The 18,099-nt window shown below is 43.0% G+C and overlaps 1 protein-coding gene and 1 long non-coding RNA gene across 4 annotated transcripts in view; one reads left to right on the top strand and one right to left on the bottom strand.

Annotated features, from left to right (window-relative positions):
• MORC3 (MORC family CW-type zinc finger 3) overlaps positions 1-5,427 on the bottom strand; it is a 45,273-nt gene extending 39,846 nt beyond the window's left edge. For 2 of the 3 annotated variants that reach the window (XM_082458767.1, XM_082458769.1), the window contains exon 1: positions 5,312-5,427. In XM_082458767.1, the coding sequence (XP_082314893.1) occupies positions 5,312-5,350 (39 nt within the window). In that variant the 5' untranslated portion in view covers positions 5,351-5,427. Of the gene's footprint in view, positions 1-2,378; positions 5,285-5,311 lie in introns of those variants that run through there. The other variant, XM_082458768.1, reaches the window with a different exon arrangement.
• Positions 5,386-6,914, top strand: LOC309659288. The gene is made up of 2 exons (XR_014262710.1): positions 5,386-5,520; positions 6,078-6,914. It is a non-coding gene; the product is annotated as an uncharacterized lncRNA (long non-coding RNA).
• The last annotated feature ends 11,185 nt before the right edge of the window (positions 6,915-18,099 follow it).

Below are 18,099 nucleotides of genomic sequence, written 5' to 3'. Positions count from 1 at the left end.
AAAAAGCTAAATCCGAAGCCTGTAGGAGATGAGAAAACCAACCAGAAGCAGGTCAGGAACCTTGGCAACCCCAGAAAGTCTTAGAAATTAGACTTTGTACCTTTGAAGTAAAAGATACTAGAAGTTGTATGAAAACAAGATAGGTTGAAAGTCTTTAAAAGAAGAAAGATTCCCCAGCTCCTTCTTTTACCCTGAGCAGCCCTTCAACTACCCTCAGCAAATCACGTAAGGCTGGAGGTCTGTTCTCTGGAGAAACTGATGGCGGTGGGCTCACAGACAATCAAAAGCAGGTGGGTTAAAAGCAGGTCAGCAAATAGACCAGAAATAAACCCTCTCGTATATGGTCAAATGATTTTCCACAAGGGTGTAAAGACCATTCAATGAGGAAAGGACAGTTTTTTCAACAAATAGTGCTGGGAAAACTGGATACCCATAAAAAGAATGAAGTTGTACCCTTACCCTATACCATAAACAAAAATTAACTCAAAATGGATCAAAGAGCTGAAACCATAAAATTCTTAGAAGAAAACATAGGGGAAACCTTTTATGACGTTGGACTTGGCAATGATTTCTTGAAATCACCAAAATTTAAAACTTCTGTACATCAAAGCAGTGGTCCCCAACCTTTTTGGCACCAGGGACCAGTTTCCTGCAAGACAATTTTTCCACGGACTGGGAACAGGGGGCGATGGAGAAATGGTTCAGGCGGTAATGCAAGCGATGGGGAGCGGCAGATGAAGCTTCACTCGCTTGCCAGCCTCTCACCTCCTGCTGTGCAGCCCAATTCCTAGCAGGCCGTGGACCACTGCATCAAAGGACACAATCTACAGAGTGAAAAGGCAACCTACAGGATGGGGGGAAAAATCTGCAAATCAAGTATCTGATGAAGGGTTAATATGTAGAATTTACAAAGAACTCCTACAACTCAACAAGAAGAAGATTACAAACAGATTAAACAATGGGCAAAGGACTCAGATAGATATTTCTCCAAAGATGCTCAACGTCTCTAATCATTAGGGAAATGAAAATCAAAACTACAAGGAGATACCGCCTCACACTCAAAGGGTTGGGTATTGTTAAAAATCAAAACAAAAAACACAACAACAAAAGCAGAAAGTAAGTGTTGGGGAGGCCGTGGAGGAACTGGAACTCGTGCGCACCCTTCGAGGGAATATAAAATGGTGCAGCCACTGTAGAAAACAATATAGAGGGGCCTCAAAAAATTAAATGTACATTTGCCATAGGATCCAGCAATTCTAATTCTGGGTATATACTGAAAAGGACTGAAAGGAGGGTCCTTTTTTTTCCTCCTTAATTGAAGTATAGCTGATTTACAATGTTGTGATAGTTTCAGGTGTACACCCAAGCGATTCTATTATACATACATACATATATACACACACAAAGATGTGTGTGTGTGTGTGTATATATATGTATATATGTATGTATATATATATATATATATATATACACACACACACACATGCATACACACACATACTTTTTCCAGATTCTTTTCCAGTATAGGTTATTACAGGACACTGAATATAGTTCCCTGTGCTATACAGTAGGTCCTTACTGTTTTTTATTTTGTATAAAATTTATCTATTTTGTATATAGTAGTGAAAGCAGGGGCTTCAAGAGACATTTGCACACCCATGTTCACAGTAGCATTAGTCGTAATAGCCAAAAGTGGAAGCAACACAAATGTCCATCGATGAATGAATGAATAAACAAAATGTGGTATATTCATAGAGCGGAATATCATTCAGCCTTAAAAAGGAAGGAAAATTTGATACATGCTACAACATGCATGAACCTTGAGGACATTATACTAAGAGGAACAAGCCAATCACAAAAAGACAAATAATGTATGATTCCATTTATATAATGTTCCTAGAGTAGTCAAATTCACAGAAGGTAAAACGGCCAGGAGCTGGTGGAAGGGGGAACGAAGGGTTATTTTTTAATGGGTACAGAGTTTTAGTTTTGCAAGATGAAGAGTTCTGGAGATTGGTTGTACAACAATGTGAATGTACTTAACGTACTGAGTTGCACGCTTAAAAATAGTTAAGATGGTAAATTTTATGTTATGTGTATTTTACCACAATAGTAAACAAACGAAAACCAAATCTGCAAACTGAACAATGGGATACTCCTATCTCCTTTTCTCTGCTTCAGAAGAGCTAGCAGCCAGGATTATGTAAGCCATGGCAGGAGACTAGATGTAGAATTCCTCTCTGGAAAACGGAATGATTTCTATAATTTCTATCTGGTTCTTTTACAATTGTGCCAGGCCATTCTGGATAGCTTTTTCTAACCCTCACTTGAAAAAAAATTATTTTACAAGTTTTCAAAGTTATTTTAAAGATACTTACTTTATGGTCTAACACTTCCATTCTTTAGGGTCACCAGATACTGACAGAGAGTGCTCCAACAACACTGCTGGCTCCTACCTGATCACCCAACACTGAAGCCCACCAAAGGACTAGCTCTACTCGGGTATGAACATTCATTTTTTTAGTGTCTCACTTGGAGATATAAGTAGAAGGCTGACCATCTCCAGACATTTGAGAATGTGTAAAATTAGAATAAAAAACACACAGTAAAAAGAATGTAAAGAAATGAGAGGCAATGCAGTAAGCAAAAGAAAACTTCAAAAATACTATGATTAATATACCCAGAGATAAGAACAAATATTTTGTTGAGAAAGATTTTTAAAAGATATTCAGAGAATAAGACAGTGTTTATAATAATTAAATATATGGTAAGAGAAAGGAAGGAGAAGAAACGGAGGAAATCTCCCAGAAAGAAAAAGCAATGGGAAGGAAAACAGGAGACAAAAGAAAACAGAAAAATAAAGGGAAAACTGGCACCAAATAAATGAGAAAATTTTCCATATATTATGGACTTGAGTTTCCAGCCTAAGTACCAGTACAATGCATAGGACTCTACTGAACAATAAAGCATGCCTTTAAAATTCTAAAAAGAAATAATTTCTAATCTAGAATTACAAACCCAGCCAAATTATATGTAAAGAGCAAGGGTAGCAAAAACATATTTCCAAGAAAAGACATAAATTTTCTTCCCATGTACTCTGTTCTCCAGAAGCTACACCTGTTTTCGGAAAAGTGGATAGGCTTCACTGCTAACAGTAAAAAAACAAACAAACAAACAAAAAAAAAACAGCAAATATTTACTGAGTATTTATGGCATGCACAGGACCTTTATAAGACTTTTACAGGTACTGGCTCATTTAAACCAACTTTCCAGTGGGTAAGATTATTATTCCCACTCTTCAGGTCACATATACAGTTATCAGTCAGGATTTGAACCCAGGCATGTGAGCTCCACAACCAATGCTCTAAATCACAAAATGGTATTAGCATTTGAGAGCTATACCAAAGGAATAAGCAAGCGTTTATTCCAATGAAACTTCATATATGGGAAGTGAAATGTCTATTTCACATAATTTTCAGGTTACGAAACATTATTCTTTTATCTTTTTTCCCCCAACCATTTAAGGATCATGTGCCATACAAAACAGGTGGCAGGCTGGATTTGGCCCATAAACTGCAGTTTGCCAACTCCTGTCCTAAAGCAAAAGACCAGTGGAAATACACTCCAGAAGCTGCAGATGGGAGATTTCTGTCAATGAGGTTCCAAACGGCCCATTGTTACTCACAAAAGAAAGATTTAGCACATGGACAGCTGCTACACCCAGAGAGCCAGCTAACAACAATGCCAGTCTCTCAAGACTGTTTGACCCTTATATTTGCTCCCTCTGTCTTCTCAATCTTGAAGAGACAGAGATAGCAACTTGGGAGGAGCTGGGGAATGGGGAAGAGAATCAAAGTGCAGAAATAGCAAGAAAAAACAAACAAACACCCAGTTCACTCCTTTTTCTCACCACAGTTTCCTGGGCCAGAATTTGGCCCAATATGAGGGGAAAGAGCAGGGCTTTAAAATGAATAAGAGCTTTTAAAGTAGTTAAGGTCTGACTTAACTGTACCTGAGGCTAATTGGAAAGCATCAGAATCTGTCCAGATTCACCTAGGTGAATTAGTAAATAATGTTTAAAGCCAGTGGTAAGAAAGAGTAAAGTTCCTCTCTGCCTTCCATCTACTAAATACTATCTCATTCAATAAACCAGTTAGGTAACCAAAGAGCCTTTATTCCGAATATGTACACTCATAAATCAATAAAAATACCCCTCAGAAGAAAAAGAAAATAGAAAAATGGGCAAAGGGTATGAAGTTTTTTTTTCTTTTTTAAATCCCAAACCAAAAAGGGTGAAATGTGACAAACTTTCAACTTCACAGTCAAGTAAATGTAAAGTAAGCACAGATACCATTTCACACTCACCAGGAAAAACGTTAAAGTCTAAAGATACCAGGTGTTGGCAGGAATCTGGCTAAATGAATCCAAGTCAATGGGCAAAATACCATTTTAAAAGCAATGGTATTACCATTCGAATAATGAGACTGCTGCAGCCATTCTTTGGCTAGCACCAACACCCTCCAGAGAAGAGGTACATTTTTGCATAACAACGCCAACTTTTTAAGGAGAATCATGTAGGGAGGCCACGCCCACACCTTAGGCTGTGAAATTTTAATTCATATTGTGTGACCGCTCCCTCCGAAAAAGACTCACAGATACAAAAAACATGCTCAAAGATTCCCAAGAACCCGAGACGCTCCGGAACAGACACGACCCGGCGACTAGAGGGGAAACGGGAGAGCTCGGTGGTGACCTAGTAGCGATTTGGGCCCGAGGGCTTAACTGGAGGGAAGCGGCAGGAATTTAAATGAATCAGGAAGACTAGTCCCAGCTCGCAGCACCCCGTCCCACCGCCAGGAGGTCAAGGCCGCTGGGCATTTCTGGCCGCAGACTACCTCTCCCTCCCCCTCCGGGACACCCCGCGGGCCCGCAGGCCAGGATGGGTCAGAGGCCCCGCGATCCGAGGGGCGGGCGGGCTGGCCGCCGAGGCCTCGCCCTCGGACGACAGCTGCAGGGCAGCCAAGACGGAGCCAGGAGGAGGGGCCGCGGCCCCGGCCCGCCCCGAAGCTGCGGAGGCAAAACAGAAACGCAGCCCGACGCGCGCCGCCCGGCCCGGCCCTGCCCTGCCCGCCGCCGCGCAGCTCCGCCGTCGGTAGCGAGATGGCCGCCGCGGCCTCCCCCGGCCCCGCCGCGGCCCCAGCCGCCGCGCCGGGCCGACGAGTCGCCACCGCCCACTGCCGGCCCCCCCATCGCTTGCCCGCCTGCCCGCCCTCCTGGGACACGGCCCGCTCCACCCCCCGCGGCTGCTCACCGCGCTGAGGCGGATCCCGCTGGGTGGCTGCGCCGCCATCTTGAGCGAATTACAAAGCCAGGACCGGCCTCAGCCGCAATCCGACTGGGAGGCGGCGGGAGACAAATGTGGAGCCCGCAACGCCCGCCCACTTCCGGGGCGGAGCGCGCGGGTGACCCCGCCCACTCACTTCCGCCTCCCGGCGCTGTGGAATTGGGAGTGTAGGGAAGGTAAATCGCCCTGGGGGTTAAGGGAGCCGGGACAGCGTGAGAGGTAGGCTTCAAGCTCCGGGGCCCTGCAGAGTAGGGCGCATGCGTGAGGCACCCGTAGGGTGACTGCGGTAACTGAACCTAGAGGCTTTGTCAAACAGTAATCAGCATGCAGGCCGCAAAGAGCTTTATTTGGGACCTTGGGAATTGCAACTGGGGATAGGTGCCAGCAAAACAGTTTGGGAAAGAGAGCCAGAGGCTTATAAATGCAAAAACCACAAGGTTGTTAAAGTTGTCTTGCAGGAATTATGATTGACTTTGATGCAAAAAGGAAATATTTGTCCTTAAGGGATAGATTGTCACGAGTTATTTAGGGTAAGGGCCGGATAAGTATCTTGAATTTCTGGAACATCGTGCAGATGTTCTGGATACCTTTGTTAGACGATAGATAAGCGGTCAAAAGGTCAGATTCTTTCTGGGCTGAGACATGCATAAGTCACACTTCCTCAATGGCCTCTGGCTCCATTTTAGAGAGATCTCTTAGCAACACCTACTCCTTTTTGATTTTCCTTTTGCAGCTTGAGGGCCCCAAGTTTGAAGCCGGGTGCCATGGGCGTTGGTGACCCAAAAATGTGCACTTGAGGTGCTTGACCAGTCTGGACATGAATTACACTGAAGAAAGCCATCACATGCCCACCAGTGTCAACGTAATTTGAAACCTTATTAATGAAATGAAGACTGTACTTTTGGGATGTACCTTGAAAATTATCATCCTTCATCCTGATAAAACGAGTCCTTTCTCATATTGCAACTTATTGAGTCCTTTTGCTCGTGCACATTTATTCAGTATCGACTTTGAGCTGGGCCTTGGGCTAAGTTAGTAGTATATAGAAATGAATAAGTTGGGACTTCCCTCGTGGTCCAGTGGTTAAGACGGCAGGGAGCACGGATTACAACCCTGGTCAGGGAACTAAGATTCCGCATGCCATGAGGCGTGGCAAAAAAAAGAAAGAAAGGAAGGAAGGGAGAAAGAAAGAAATGAATAAGTCAAGGGCTGTCAGATACTGCGGTTAAAGAAACAGTTTAAAGGTTTTTAAAATATTCATTGCGTTTTTATAGTTGTAAAAGAAATACATTTTCTTTGTAAAAATTCAAATAGTACAGAAATGTAAAACATAAAATTTACCCCAATACCTTTACCAGAACATATAAATAATTTGGCGTACATTACTCCAGATTTACTATATGCTAAATATTGGGTTGGCCAAAGAGTTCCTTTGGTTTTTTCTGTAAGATGGCTCTAGTAGCACTTAGTTGTCCTTAACTTCATTTGAAACAATTTTGTTAGATTGCATAGTGACAGCTGTCATATCAGCGTGCATTTTTAAAAAAAAACATCAAAATTGGTGATTTTTTTTTAAATTTTATTTATTTATTTATTTATTTATTTATTTATTTATGGCTGTGTTGGGTCTTCGTTTCTGTGCGAGGGCTTTCTCTAGTTGCAGCAAGTGGGGGCCACTCTTCATCGCGGTGCGCAGGCCTCTCACTATCGCGGCCTCTCTTGTTGCAGAGCACAGGCTCCAGACGCGCAAGCTCAGCAATTGTGGCTCACAGGCCCAGTTGCTCCGCGGCATGTGGGATCTTCCCAGACCAGGGCTCGAGCCCGCGTCCCCTGCATTGGCAGGCAGATTCTCAACCACTGCGCCACCAGGGAAGCCCAAAATTGGTGAATTTTTGTGTAGCCATTTTAATTGAAGATGGGAAAAAAAAGCAACATTTTTGGCATATTATGCTTTATTATTTCAAGAAAGGTAAAAGCGCAACTGAAATACAAAACAAGATTTGTACAGTGTATGGAGAAGGTGCTGTGATTGATCGAACATGTCAAAAGTTGTTTGCGAAGTTTCACGCTGGAGATTTCTCACTGAACGATGCTGCTTGGTCGGGTAGACCAGTTGAAATTGATAGCGATCAAATCGAGACATTCACTGAGAACAATCAACGTTATACCACACGGAGACAGCCAACATACTCAAAATATCCAAATCAGGCGCTGAAAATCATTTGCACTAGCCTGGTTATGTTCATCACTTTGATGTTTGGGTTCCACATAAGTTAAGCAAAAAACACCTTCTTGACCGTATTTCCGTATTTCTGCATGCAATTCTCTACTGAAATGTAACGAAGATGTTCTGTTTTTAAGACAAATTGTGACGGGTGATGAAAAGTGGATGCTGTACAATAATGTGGAACGGACGAGGTTGTGGGGCAAGTGAAATGAACCACCACCAACCACACCAAAGGCCGGTCTTCATCCAAAGAAGGTGATATTGTGTATACGGTGGGATTGGAAGGGAGTCCTCTATTATGAGCTCCTTCCGGAAAACCAAACGATTAATTCCAACAAGTACTATTTATTCCCAGTTAGACCAACTGAAAGCAGCACTCGACAAAAAGTCTGGAATTAGTCAACAGAAAACGCATAGTCTTCCATCAGGATAACGCAAGACCGCATGTTTCTTTGATGACCAGGCAAAAACTGTTACAGCTTGGCTGGGAAGTTCTGATTCATCCGCCGTATTCACCAGACATTGCACCTTTGGATTTCCATTTATTTCGGTCTTTACAAAATTCTCTTAATGGAAAAAATTTCCATTCCCTGGAAGACTGTAAAAGGCATCTGGAACAGTTCTTTGCTCAAAAACATAAAAAACTTTGGGAAGATGGAATTACGAAGTTGCCTGAAAAATGGCAGAAGGTAGTGGAACAAAACAGTGAATACACTGTTCAATAAAGTTCTTGGTGAAAGTGAAAAATGTGTCTTTTATTTTAAAAACCAAAGGAACTTTTTGGCCAACCCAATACTATTTACAATATGGAAGTCTAGTTCCTCTGCAACTTGCGTTTTTGTTTTATCTAATTATTTCAATTTGAGGTTTTTAGGTTCTCAAATATTTTTGAATAAATGAATGAGGAAATGTTAAAAAAAAAAAAAAAAAAAAAAAAAAGCTTGTGTTCTGTTGCCACCCTTGCTACTGACCACTGGGTTCTCAAATGAAAAAAAAAAAAAAAAAGCACAACCTAAAAGTTGAGAATTATGTTTTATTCGGTGGACATACCGAGGACTTAAGCCAAGGAGATAGCCTCTCATTAGCTCTGAGGGACTGTTCTGAAGATGTAAGGGGGGAGCCAGGATATATAGGGGTTTTTGCAAAAAACCCAGGTAGTCGGAGCATCAAAAGATTACTGTTAATTAAAGAAAACCAGACATCTCAAGTTAGTGAATTTAGTGCTTTTCTAGGTATGGGGAGAGGCAAGAGTCTGGGCTTATTGAAATCACCACTTTGATGTACACTTAACTCTCTAGTGCCAGTATCTTATTATTCTCCATCCCGAATCCCCTCAGTGTGTACGCTGGGTGATGGCTTGATGGCCACAGCATCCTTTCTTTACTGATATGGCAGATGACATTCTTTGTCCACAGGGTAAATGACATGTGAAACACCTAAGTAAGAGTGCTAGTTAATACCATTTGCAATCCTCTGGACTGGGTAATTTCTCAGTTTCCTCCAGCTTTCAGATTGTATTGTTATGTGAGAGGCTCTTTCATCAACTGTTTGTTGAGAACCTACTTTGTGTCTATCAAAGTGAGGGCTCCAAGAATGCAGTGATGAGCAAAATAGAGGATTCCACTCTTGTGGAATCTACAGTCTCTTGGCTGTTTATTCAATAAGTTGTAGCCCATTAGTGAGTTGTGAAATCAATTTGGTGAGTCTCAACTAGCACTTTGCAAAAAAAAAAAAAAAAAAAAAAAGAATTTTAATTTAATAGTATAGTGTAGTGTCTGTCTGGGCCTAAATCCAACTTATTCACTTATTAACTATGTGATGTTCAGCAATGTTGATTTTGAAATGAGATTAGCCTGGAATATCCGGGTGGACCCTAGATGCGATCACAAGTGTCTTTGTAAGACCGAGGCAGAGGGAGATTTGGTCACAGGAGGCTACTTGACCACTGAAGCATCTCTCCAGAGACTTGAAGATGCTATGTGGATGGTTTTGAAAGTGGAGAAGGGCCATGAGCCAAAGGATGCAGGGAATGCAGCTCCAGAAGCTGGAAAAGGCAAGGAAACTCCCTTCCAGGGCCCCTAGAATTTACAGGGAGCACGAGCCCCTGCAGACACCTTGGTTTCAGTTCATTTCTGACATCTGGCCTCCAAACTCGAAGAGAATACATTTCTGCTGTTTTTTTTTTTTTTTTTTTTTGGCTGCTTTGGGTCTTCGTTGCTGTGCACGGGCTTTCTCTAGTTGCAGTGAGCGGGGACTACTCTTCATTGTGGTGCCCGGGTTTCTCATTGCGGTGGCTTCTCTTGTTGTGGAGCATGGCCTCTAGGTACGTGGGCTTTAATAGTTGTGGCACGCGGGCTCCGTAGTTGTGGCTTGCGGGCTCTAGAGTGCAGGCTCAGTAGTTGTGGTGCACGGGCTTAGTTGCTCCACGGCATGTGGGATCTTCCTGTACCAGGGCTCGAACCTGTGTCCCCTGCATTGGCAGGCGGATTCTTAACCACTACGCCACCAGGGAAGCCCCCTTCTGCAGTTTTTAAGACACTGAATTGTGGTTATTTGTCAGAACAGCAACAGGAATAGACAGTAGTCTATTCATGTACAAGCAAACACTTAACCTGTACATACAAATTCTTGCCTCCCCACTCCTAATCTTTTTTTAACACAATTGAGCATACTGTGGAGTTCTACATTCTCAAGCCTTACTCATATGGAAGAAATGTGAGGCAAACATGTACAGGCTAAACTTAAACCAGGTTGGTTTAAAAGGGGCTTTTTCAGGAAAGTAAATGCTCTGCTGCACGCCTCTGGTGCTTGTGTTAGAGAAACTCAAGCTGACTTGGAAATCTTTATCTTTAAAAATGTCAAAGCTGAGTTTGATGTAATTTTTTTATGGTAAAAACTACCCTCTTTGGGGAGTGCTGTTTACTGAATGTTTGTCTCCTCCCAAAATTCATATGTTGACATCCTAACCCCCAATGTGATGGTATTTGGAGGTGGGGCCTTTGGGAGGGTGATTAGGTCAAGAGGGTGGATCCCTCATGAATGCGATTATAGTCCTTATAAAAGAGACCTTGCAGAGATCCCTCAACCCTTCTGTTAGGACACAGCAGGTAGAACCAGGAAGGTGCTTTTTTTTTTTTTTTTTTTGGCTGCACTGTGCAGCTTGTGGGATCTTTGTTCCCTGACCAGGGATTGAACCCAGGCCCTCGGCAGACAGAGGGCGGAGTCCTAACCACTGGACCACCAGGGAACTCCCAAGGTGCTTTGACTTTGGACTTCCCTATTACAGAACTGTGAGAAATAAAAGTCTGTTGTTTAAGCCACCCAATCTATGGTATTTTTATTTTAGCAGCCCAAACTAAGACAAGAAAAGAGAAATTTTAAAATTCCATACAAGAGTTAGAATATCTGAAGAAAATAAAATCTCTAACCGATTGATCAAAATCAAAAACAATGTGAAGGGGTTTCCCTGGTGGCGCAGTGGTTAAGAATCCGCCTGCCAATGCAGGGGACACGGGTTTGAGCCCTGACCCGGGAAGATCCCACATGCCATGGAGCAACTAAGCCACAACTACTGAGCCTGCGCTCTAGAGCCCGCGAGCCACAACTACTGAGCCCGCGTGCCACAACTGCTGAAGCCCGCGCACCTACAGCTGGGCTCCGCAACAAGAGAAGCCACCGCAATGAGAAGCCCGTGCACCACAAGGAAGAGTAGTCCCCGCTCAGCCCAACTAGAGAAAGCTCGTGCACAGCAACAAAGACCCAGTGCAGCCAAAAATAAATAAATAAAAATAAATTTTAAAAAAAGAAAAAAAACCAACGTGAAAACTGGTTGCTTTCACAAACCTACACAGTTACACATCTCAACTTTTACACGGAATATATCTCAGAGAGCCTTCCGTAGCTGTACATGAAAAACTTCATCACGTTGTTTTACAGCTTCATAACATTTCATTATATTGATGTATTGCGATTCATGTAGTCAATCTCTTACTGGTGGACACTGAGGTTGTCTCCAAACTTTTTGCTATTATCAATATTTACAATGAATAACTTGTACATAAGTCCTTTTGCACATATGCATGTATATCTGATAAGTTCCTGGAAGTAGAATTGTGAGGTCAAAAATACATCCATTTTTACTTTCGGTAGAAATTGCCGCATTTTCTCCACAGAGCTTGTACCAACGTATATTCTGTAGCAATGGAAGGGGGGAGGCTCTTTTCCCTCCATCACTGATATTCCTGAAATGGTCAGTGACTAATATCTCAGAGCAATTTTAATTTTTTTCTCATATTGTAAGTTTGGGTGTCTTTTTACATTTGTAAAAGCCAATTGTGTGTGTGTGTGTGTCAGTGTGTGTGTGTGTGTGTGTGTACTCCCTGTTTTTTTTTAATAGATTAATTAATTTATTTATTTATGGCTGTGTTGGGTCTTCGTTTCTGTGCGAGGGCTTTCTCTAGTTGCGGCGAGTGGGGGCCACTCTTCATCGCGGTGCACGGGCCTCTTCACTATCGCAGCCTCTCTTGTTGCGGAGCACAGGCTCCAGACGCGCAGGCTCAGTAGTTGTGGCTCACGGGCCCAGTTGCTCCGTGGCATGTGGGATCTTCCCAGACCAGGGCTCAAACCCATGTCCCCCGCATTGGCAGGCAGATTCTCAACCACTGCACCACCAGGGAAGCCCTGTACTCCCTGTTTATATCTTTTGCCCACTTTTCTGTTCTGTTTCTTTTGATAGTTCTTTCAGTATTGAAGAAATTAGCCCTTTGTAATATGTCTCAAATATTTTTCTGTTTGCCATTTGTCTTTTACTTTGCTTATGATGATTTTTGTTGTGCAGAATTTTAAAAAGAAAACTTATATAGTCAAAATTATAGAACTTTCTCTTAGGCTTCTGGAATTTATGTTCATCTAAGAAATTTCATCTCCATTGTTGGCTTATATAAATATCTTTTCCTCAGTTCTTCTAGCATTTTCATGGTTTCTTCATAGTTTCAATCTTTGATTTGTTTGGAATTTATTTTGGTGAAAGATGTGAGATATGAATCCAACTTATTTTCCCCCTGTTGGGTACCCAGTTATCCCAACACCATTTATTGAATAAGACACCTTTCTTTCCCCCTATGGGTTTGAAGTACCACCTTTATTATATGCTAAACTTTTCTATGTGTTTGGGTCCATTGATAGACTTTCATTTTGTTCTATTGACCTCTTGTCTATTCCTGCACTGGTACCAATTATCTTAGCTTTATAATATAAAGATCTGAGGTTAGTTCTCTTCATTACTCTTTAACTTAGAATTTATGCTGTAAGTTAAAATTTACAACTTTATGATGTTGAATTTTCCTCTTCAAGACCTAGTAAACCTTCCCTTTAGCTCCAAGTCTTCTTTTCTGCTTTGGTAGTGTTGTCTTCAAGGAGGTCTTATAAAGTTTTTTTTCCCTATTTTATTATTGTTGTTGTTATTGGCAGTGAGAGTTCATCTATCTCATAACTGGTCGTAAATATATAGATAGATAGATATTGATGTCAAAAAAACTATACTGATGTGTACATATTAACTTCTGATTGAATTTTCTTGCCTTTAGGCCAATCATACTCTTCATTTGGCCACGAGCTCCACCCCCTGCCCCCAATCATATTAAACAACTTGTCTTTTTTTAAAAAATAAATTTATTTATTTATTTATTTTTGGCTGCATTGGGTCTTCGTTGCTGCACGTGGTGGGCTTTCTTTAGTTGCGGCGAGCAGGGGCTACTTTTTGTTGCGGTGTGCAGGCTTCTCATTGCAGTGGCTTCTCTTGTTCTCATTGCAGTGGCTTCTCTTGTTGCAAGGCACGGGCTCTAGGTGTGTGGGCTTCAGTAGTTGTGGTGTGCGGGGCTCAGTAGTTGTGGCGCACGGGCTTAGTTGCTTTGCAGCATGTGGGATCTTCCCGGACCAGGGCTCGAACCTGTGTCCCCTGCGTTGGCAGGTGGATTCTTAACCACTGTGCCACCAGGGAAGTCCCCAAACAACTTGTGTTTTTCCTGAGGGAATTTAGATTGATAGGCTGGCTTAGATTCAGAAACAAACAGAAAATAATTGGAAGGAAAACATGGGACAATATACAATCAAGTGCTTATTAGTTACTGTAGTATCTTTAATAGAACACAAAGCTCTCTGAGCAGTACGGTTAGTGCACAGAGTCAAATGTTCCCTCTCCATACAGTACCGAAGTGTTTGGTTGTCAAAGGGTCCGGTAAGAATTAAGGACAAGCCAGGTGAAGACAGAATGGGCGGTTCTCACCGAGATGCTTCAGGTGGGTTTGGCTGACTATGTAATCAGGCAGTGCTGGGAGCAGCAGGACAGAGCGGGGAAAACACGCCAAGCAGAACACCTCACATGTCCAAAGTGGTGGTCCGGGAAACCACATGAGTCGCAGGGAGGGGATTCTTAGAGTGATGGAGAGGCCAAGATTGGGGCAGAAAACCCACTGTTCCCTGAGCCCACACTGCCTAGTCCTACAAATCCATTCATTCAAACTTTGTTTTACTCCCCTTTCTTCTTCCATCCAGCACCACCTTGGGCAGATAAATCAACATTTATGTTTTTCATTTAGCTATTTGCTGGCTGCTCATTGATGCCAGACGCCGAAGGAACTGAAGATACAGGCTCTGTCTTTTCCACAAAAGGGCGCTTACCTTGGACCAGTGATCGGCTACTACGTTATTCAGTGCTTTCATAGGGCCACACTGGGAAAGTGCCTCGCTGTGAGGTGTAGAAAGAAGCAAGGCCAGGGAGTTTGGATCTCGAAGACGGGCTCCCATATATTTGTTAAATAAACCAACAAACGACTTGAGTAGGACTTCGCCAGGTGAAAGAGGAGGAGAAAATAGTATCAAGTGGATGAAACAACATATGTAAGAAATGCAGGAGAGGGACTTCCCTGGTGGCGCAGTAGTTAAGAATCCGGCTGTTAATGCAGGGAACACGGGTCCGGGAAGATCCCACATGACGCGGAGCAACTAAGCCCGTGTGCCACAACTACCGAGCCTTCGCTCTAGAGCCTGTGAGCCACAACTACTGAGCCCGCGTGCCACAGCTACTGGAGCCCGTGCGCCTAGAGCCTGTGCTCTGCAACAAGAGAAGCCACTGCAATGAGAAGCCTGCGCACCGCAACGAAGAGTAGCCCCCGCTCGCCGCAACTAGAGAAAGCCCGTGCGCAACAACGAAGACCCAAAGCAGCCAAAAATAAATAAATAAATAAATAAATTTACATTAAAAAAGAAAAAAGAAATGCAGGAGATGAGAAACCCCGAGTGGTTGGAGGAGACAGGAGAGGTACCCATTAAACACTAACTCCTCAGTCCTTTCTCCCCCAGCCCCTGGCCACCACCATTCTATTTCCTGTTTGTATGAATTTGATTATTCAGGCACCTCTTGTAAGTGGAATCATATTTGTCCTTTTGTGACTGATTTATTTCGCTTAGCATCATGTCCTCAAGGTTTATCCATGTTGTAGCACGTGTCCGAATTTCATTCCTTTTTAAGGCTGAATAATGTTCCACCGTATGTCTACACCACATACGTTTATCCATTCATCCATTGATGTACATTCAGGTTATGTCCACCTCTTGGCTATTGTGGATAATGCTGCCACGAACATGGGTGTGCAAATATCTCTTTGTGACCCTGCTTTCCGTCTTTAGCGGAATTGCTGGATCATAGGGTAATTATATTTTAAACTCTTTGAGGAACTGCCATAGTCTCTTCCTAGATCCAATTTTAAAGTCCATTTCCGCCTTGGCTTAAAGTTAGGCGTATTGATTTAGATGCAGGACCACTTGGAAAGAGCTACCTGTATAGGATGAGAGGTAAGCAGACAAGCCTCCGCCTTGCGGGTTTCCTCATTTGCATCAAAGCCATCATCTCTGCGAACTTGTGGCTCTGCAAACTAGTGTTTCTCCAAGAGTGGTCCAGAAAGCACTGGCATCAGAGATAACTTATTACACAAGCAGATTCCCGAATGTCACCCCATTTACTGATTCAGACTTTGTGGAGCGGAGGCTACGCCTTCTGCAAGTTAGCAAGCTCTCTGGATGATTCTGTGCACACACCAGAGAGGGGACCCCTGTTAAGTAAAGTTGCTTTGCTGGATCCTAACCACAACAGATTTCTAACTGCCGGGTCCTCATAACCATCCTGAAAGAAGGTTGAAAGGGGTCTCTCCACTCAACTTCAGAGATGGCACAAAGTCCGATTGAAGATGATGGAATTCAGCTTATGGAATGATTACTATACGACTTAACAAAACTTGTAAGCTTGGTAAGATACTACGTAGTGACTCTCACAACGTCCAGTTGCCCCTTAGTGTAGAATGGGTGGACTCTTCTTTGATGGTGTCACTTTTCCATGTTCATGGGTTTGTGTGTCCTGCTAAACTGCAGATGATACCTGGTAGAAGGCATTGTCTTACCTCAATTTAATTCCAAAGGCCAGATTCTGTCTGGTCTCCCAGGTTGTTGTTCAAAGCTTTTTTTTTTTTCAAAGCTTTTAATTACAGTCTTCATCAACCATCTTGATGAATCCAGCTACTTCTAATTTAACTGGGCATAACACAAATGCTGGAAAATAAGGCTTGTTCCGCTTTAAAACACACCTCACCGCACCTTGAGGGGCAGGAGCCACCTTCTCTGTGCCGAGGCCCTGGGAGGAGCCGCTTCCGCAGGAAGCCGGCCGGGCAGGAAGCCGGCTGGGCGGGGCAGGAAGCCGGCCGGGCAGGAAGCCGGCTGGGCGGGGCGGCCTCGGAAGCTGCCTCCCAAGCGGCCCCGCGCGGCAGCAGCCCTTGCAGCGTTTTCCTGTTTAACCTTCTCAGCCCTGGGCTTGAGAACATAGTGGCTCTAGAGCAAGACAGACCTAGGCTTCGGTTCCTGGCTCTGCTGACTGTGGAGAACTGAGGAACAGTCCCTACCTCCTAAGGGGGTCAGGAAATCATCCACGTGATGCGCTCAGCACTACGCCTGGCCCCTGGGAAGCCATCCAGTGGTGACGACCATTCATGCCCGCTCATAAGGGCTACGTCCCCACCACACCCTCCTGCAGCTCCGTGCGCTCCAAAGTCCGCTTTGTTAGCGCACGGGACCCAGCACACTGCTTGCCCCCAGAGCAGTGGCACTTTGGTCCTTGGGCTGGACACACGGCTTAACTTCTTCTGAGAGGAAATGAGTCACAGCGGCCGTCTTCCACGTGGGGTGCAGAAGCATCTCCGGTGGGAAGGAAAAAAAAGAACTGCTAATTTTGCTTTTCCTCATACTGAAAAAAAAAATCTCCATTTTCTCTTTTAAAACTAACACAACATTGTCAATCAACTATACTCCAATGTAAAACAAAAAGTTAAAAAAAAAAAAGACATCAAAGAGCCAAAAAAAAAAAGTCAAGTGAAAAAGAACAACCATATAAACCACAGTGGGAGCACAGAGGGTGTTAGTTGCTATAACCCTGAGGGGTAGTTACAGTCGATATTTCCATTTTATAGATGAGAAAACTGTGGCACAAAGTATATGTCCAGCCTAGCATGTGGGTAAAGCTGAATAACAAACCCAAATTGAATTCAGAGCCTATGTCCTCACCCACTGTGGTGTGTACACTGACAAAAGACTTAGATATACATCACATTTATAAGACTTCTTTCTTGGTGTTCTATGATAAACAGAGATGTACTATTAAATCCCTTTTAAGATTTCCATTAATAAATAAGGATTAAATTATATTTGGTATTGACCGAGACCATTAAGCTATTTTAGATACTGGAGAGAAAAAAAGAAAAAATTTGTAAATCTAGGTACAGATACAAGAACTACCTTTCATGGCATAATAGCTACTGATGATATAAATAAGCTATTAGTTTTGTTGTCAATTTTGATACATGATCATATGCACCCACCTTGATGTTAACTATTAATCAGCATACGGTTATCTCCTCACAACCTGAATTATGGGGAACTCATCATATAAGTTACATTGAATTCACAATTCTACACTTCAATATTTAACATTTTAGTGACCAAACTTGCAAATGATTTTAAAGATACCCCCCCCCACACACACAAACAACATAGTTTCCATGTAATTATTTATTTTGTTTATTATTTTTTTTGGCTGTGCCACACGGCATACGGGATCTTAGTTCCCCAACCGGGGATCAAAGCCGCACTCCCTGCAGTGGAAGCAAGGAGTCTTAACCGCTGGACCGCCAGGGAAGCCCCTCCATGTAATTTTTAACACGTATTTGTATGAATATCCATATATGGTGGTGCTTTTTGATTCTTACTTTTAGCCCTTATTTAGGGAACCAAGTGGTTCTGTGCTCCCCATATCCTACCTTGGGGCTAGTGACACAAATTGTTTCTGCAGTGTCACAAACTAATACGTAGTAGAATGTTAGGAGAAACTTAACCAATAATGTTGGTCAAGTTCCCAAACACCCTTGTCTATAGAAAGGATGGATCTGAGAGCACGCATTAGGACAGTTTGCATCGTCTGGCCCGGAAA

This window comes from Balaenoptera physalus (assembly GCF_965194825.1).
Source record: "Balaenoptera physalus genome assembly, chromosome: 4".
Taxonomy (NCBI): Eukaryota; Metazoa; Chordata; class Mammalia; order Artiodactyla; family Balaenopteridae; genus Balaenoptera; species Balaenoptera physalus.
The sequence above is the reverse complement of the archived record's forward strand: the minus strand, read 5'-3'. Positions and strand labels throughout refer to the sequence as shown.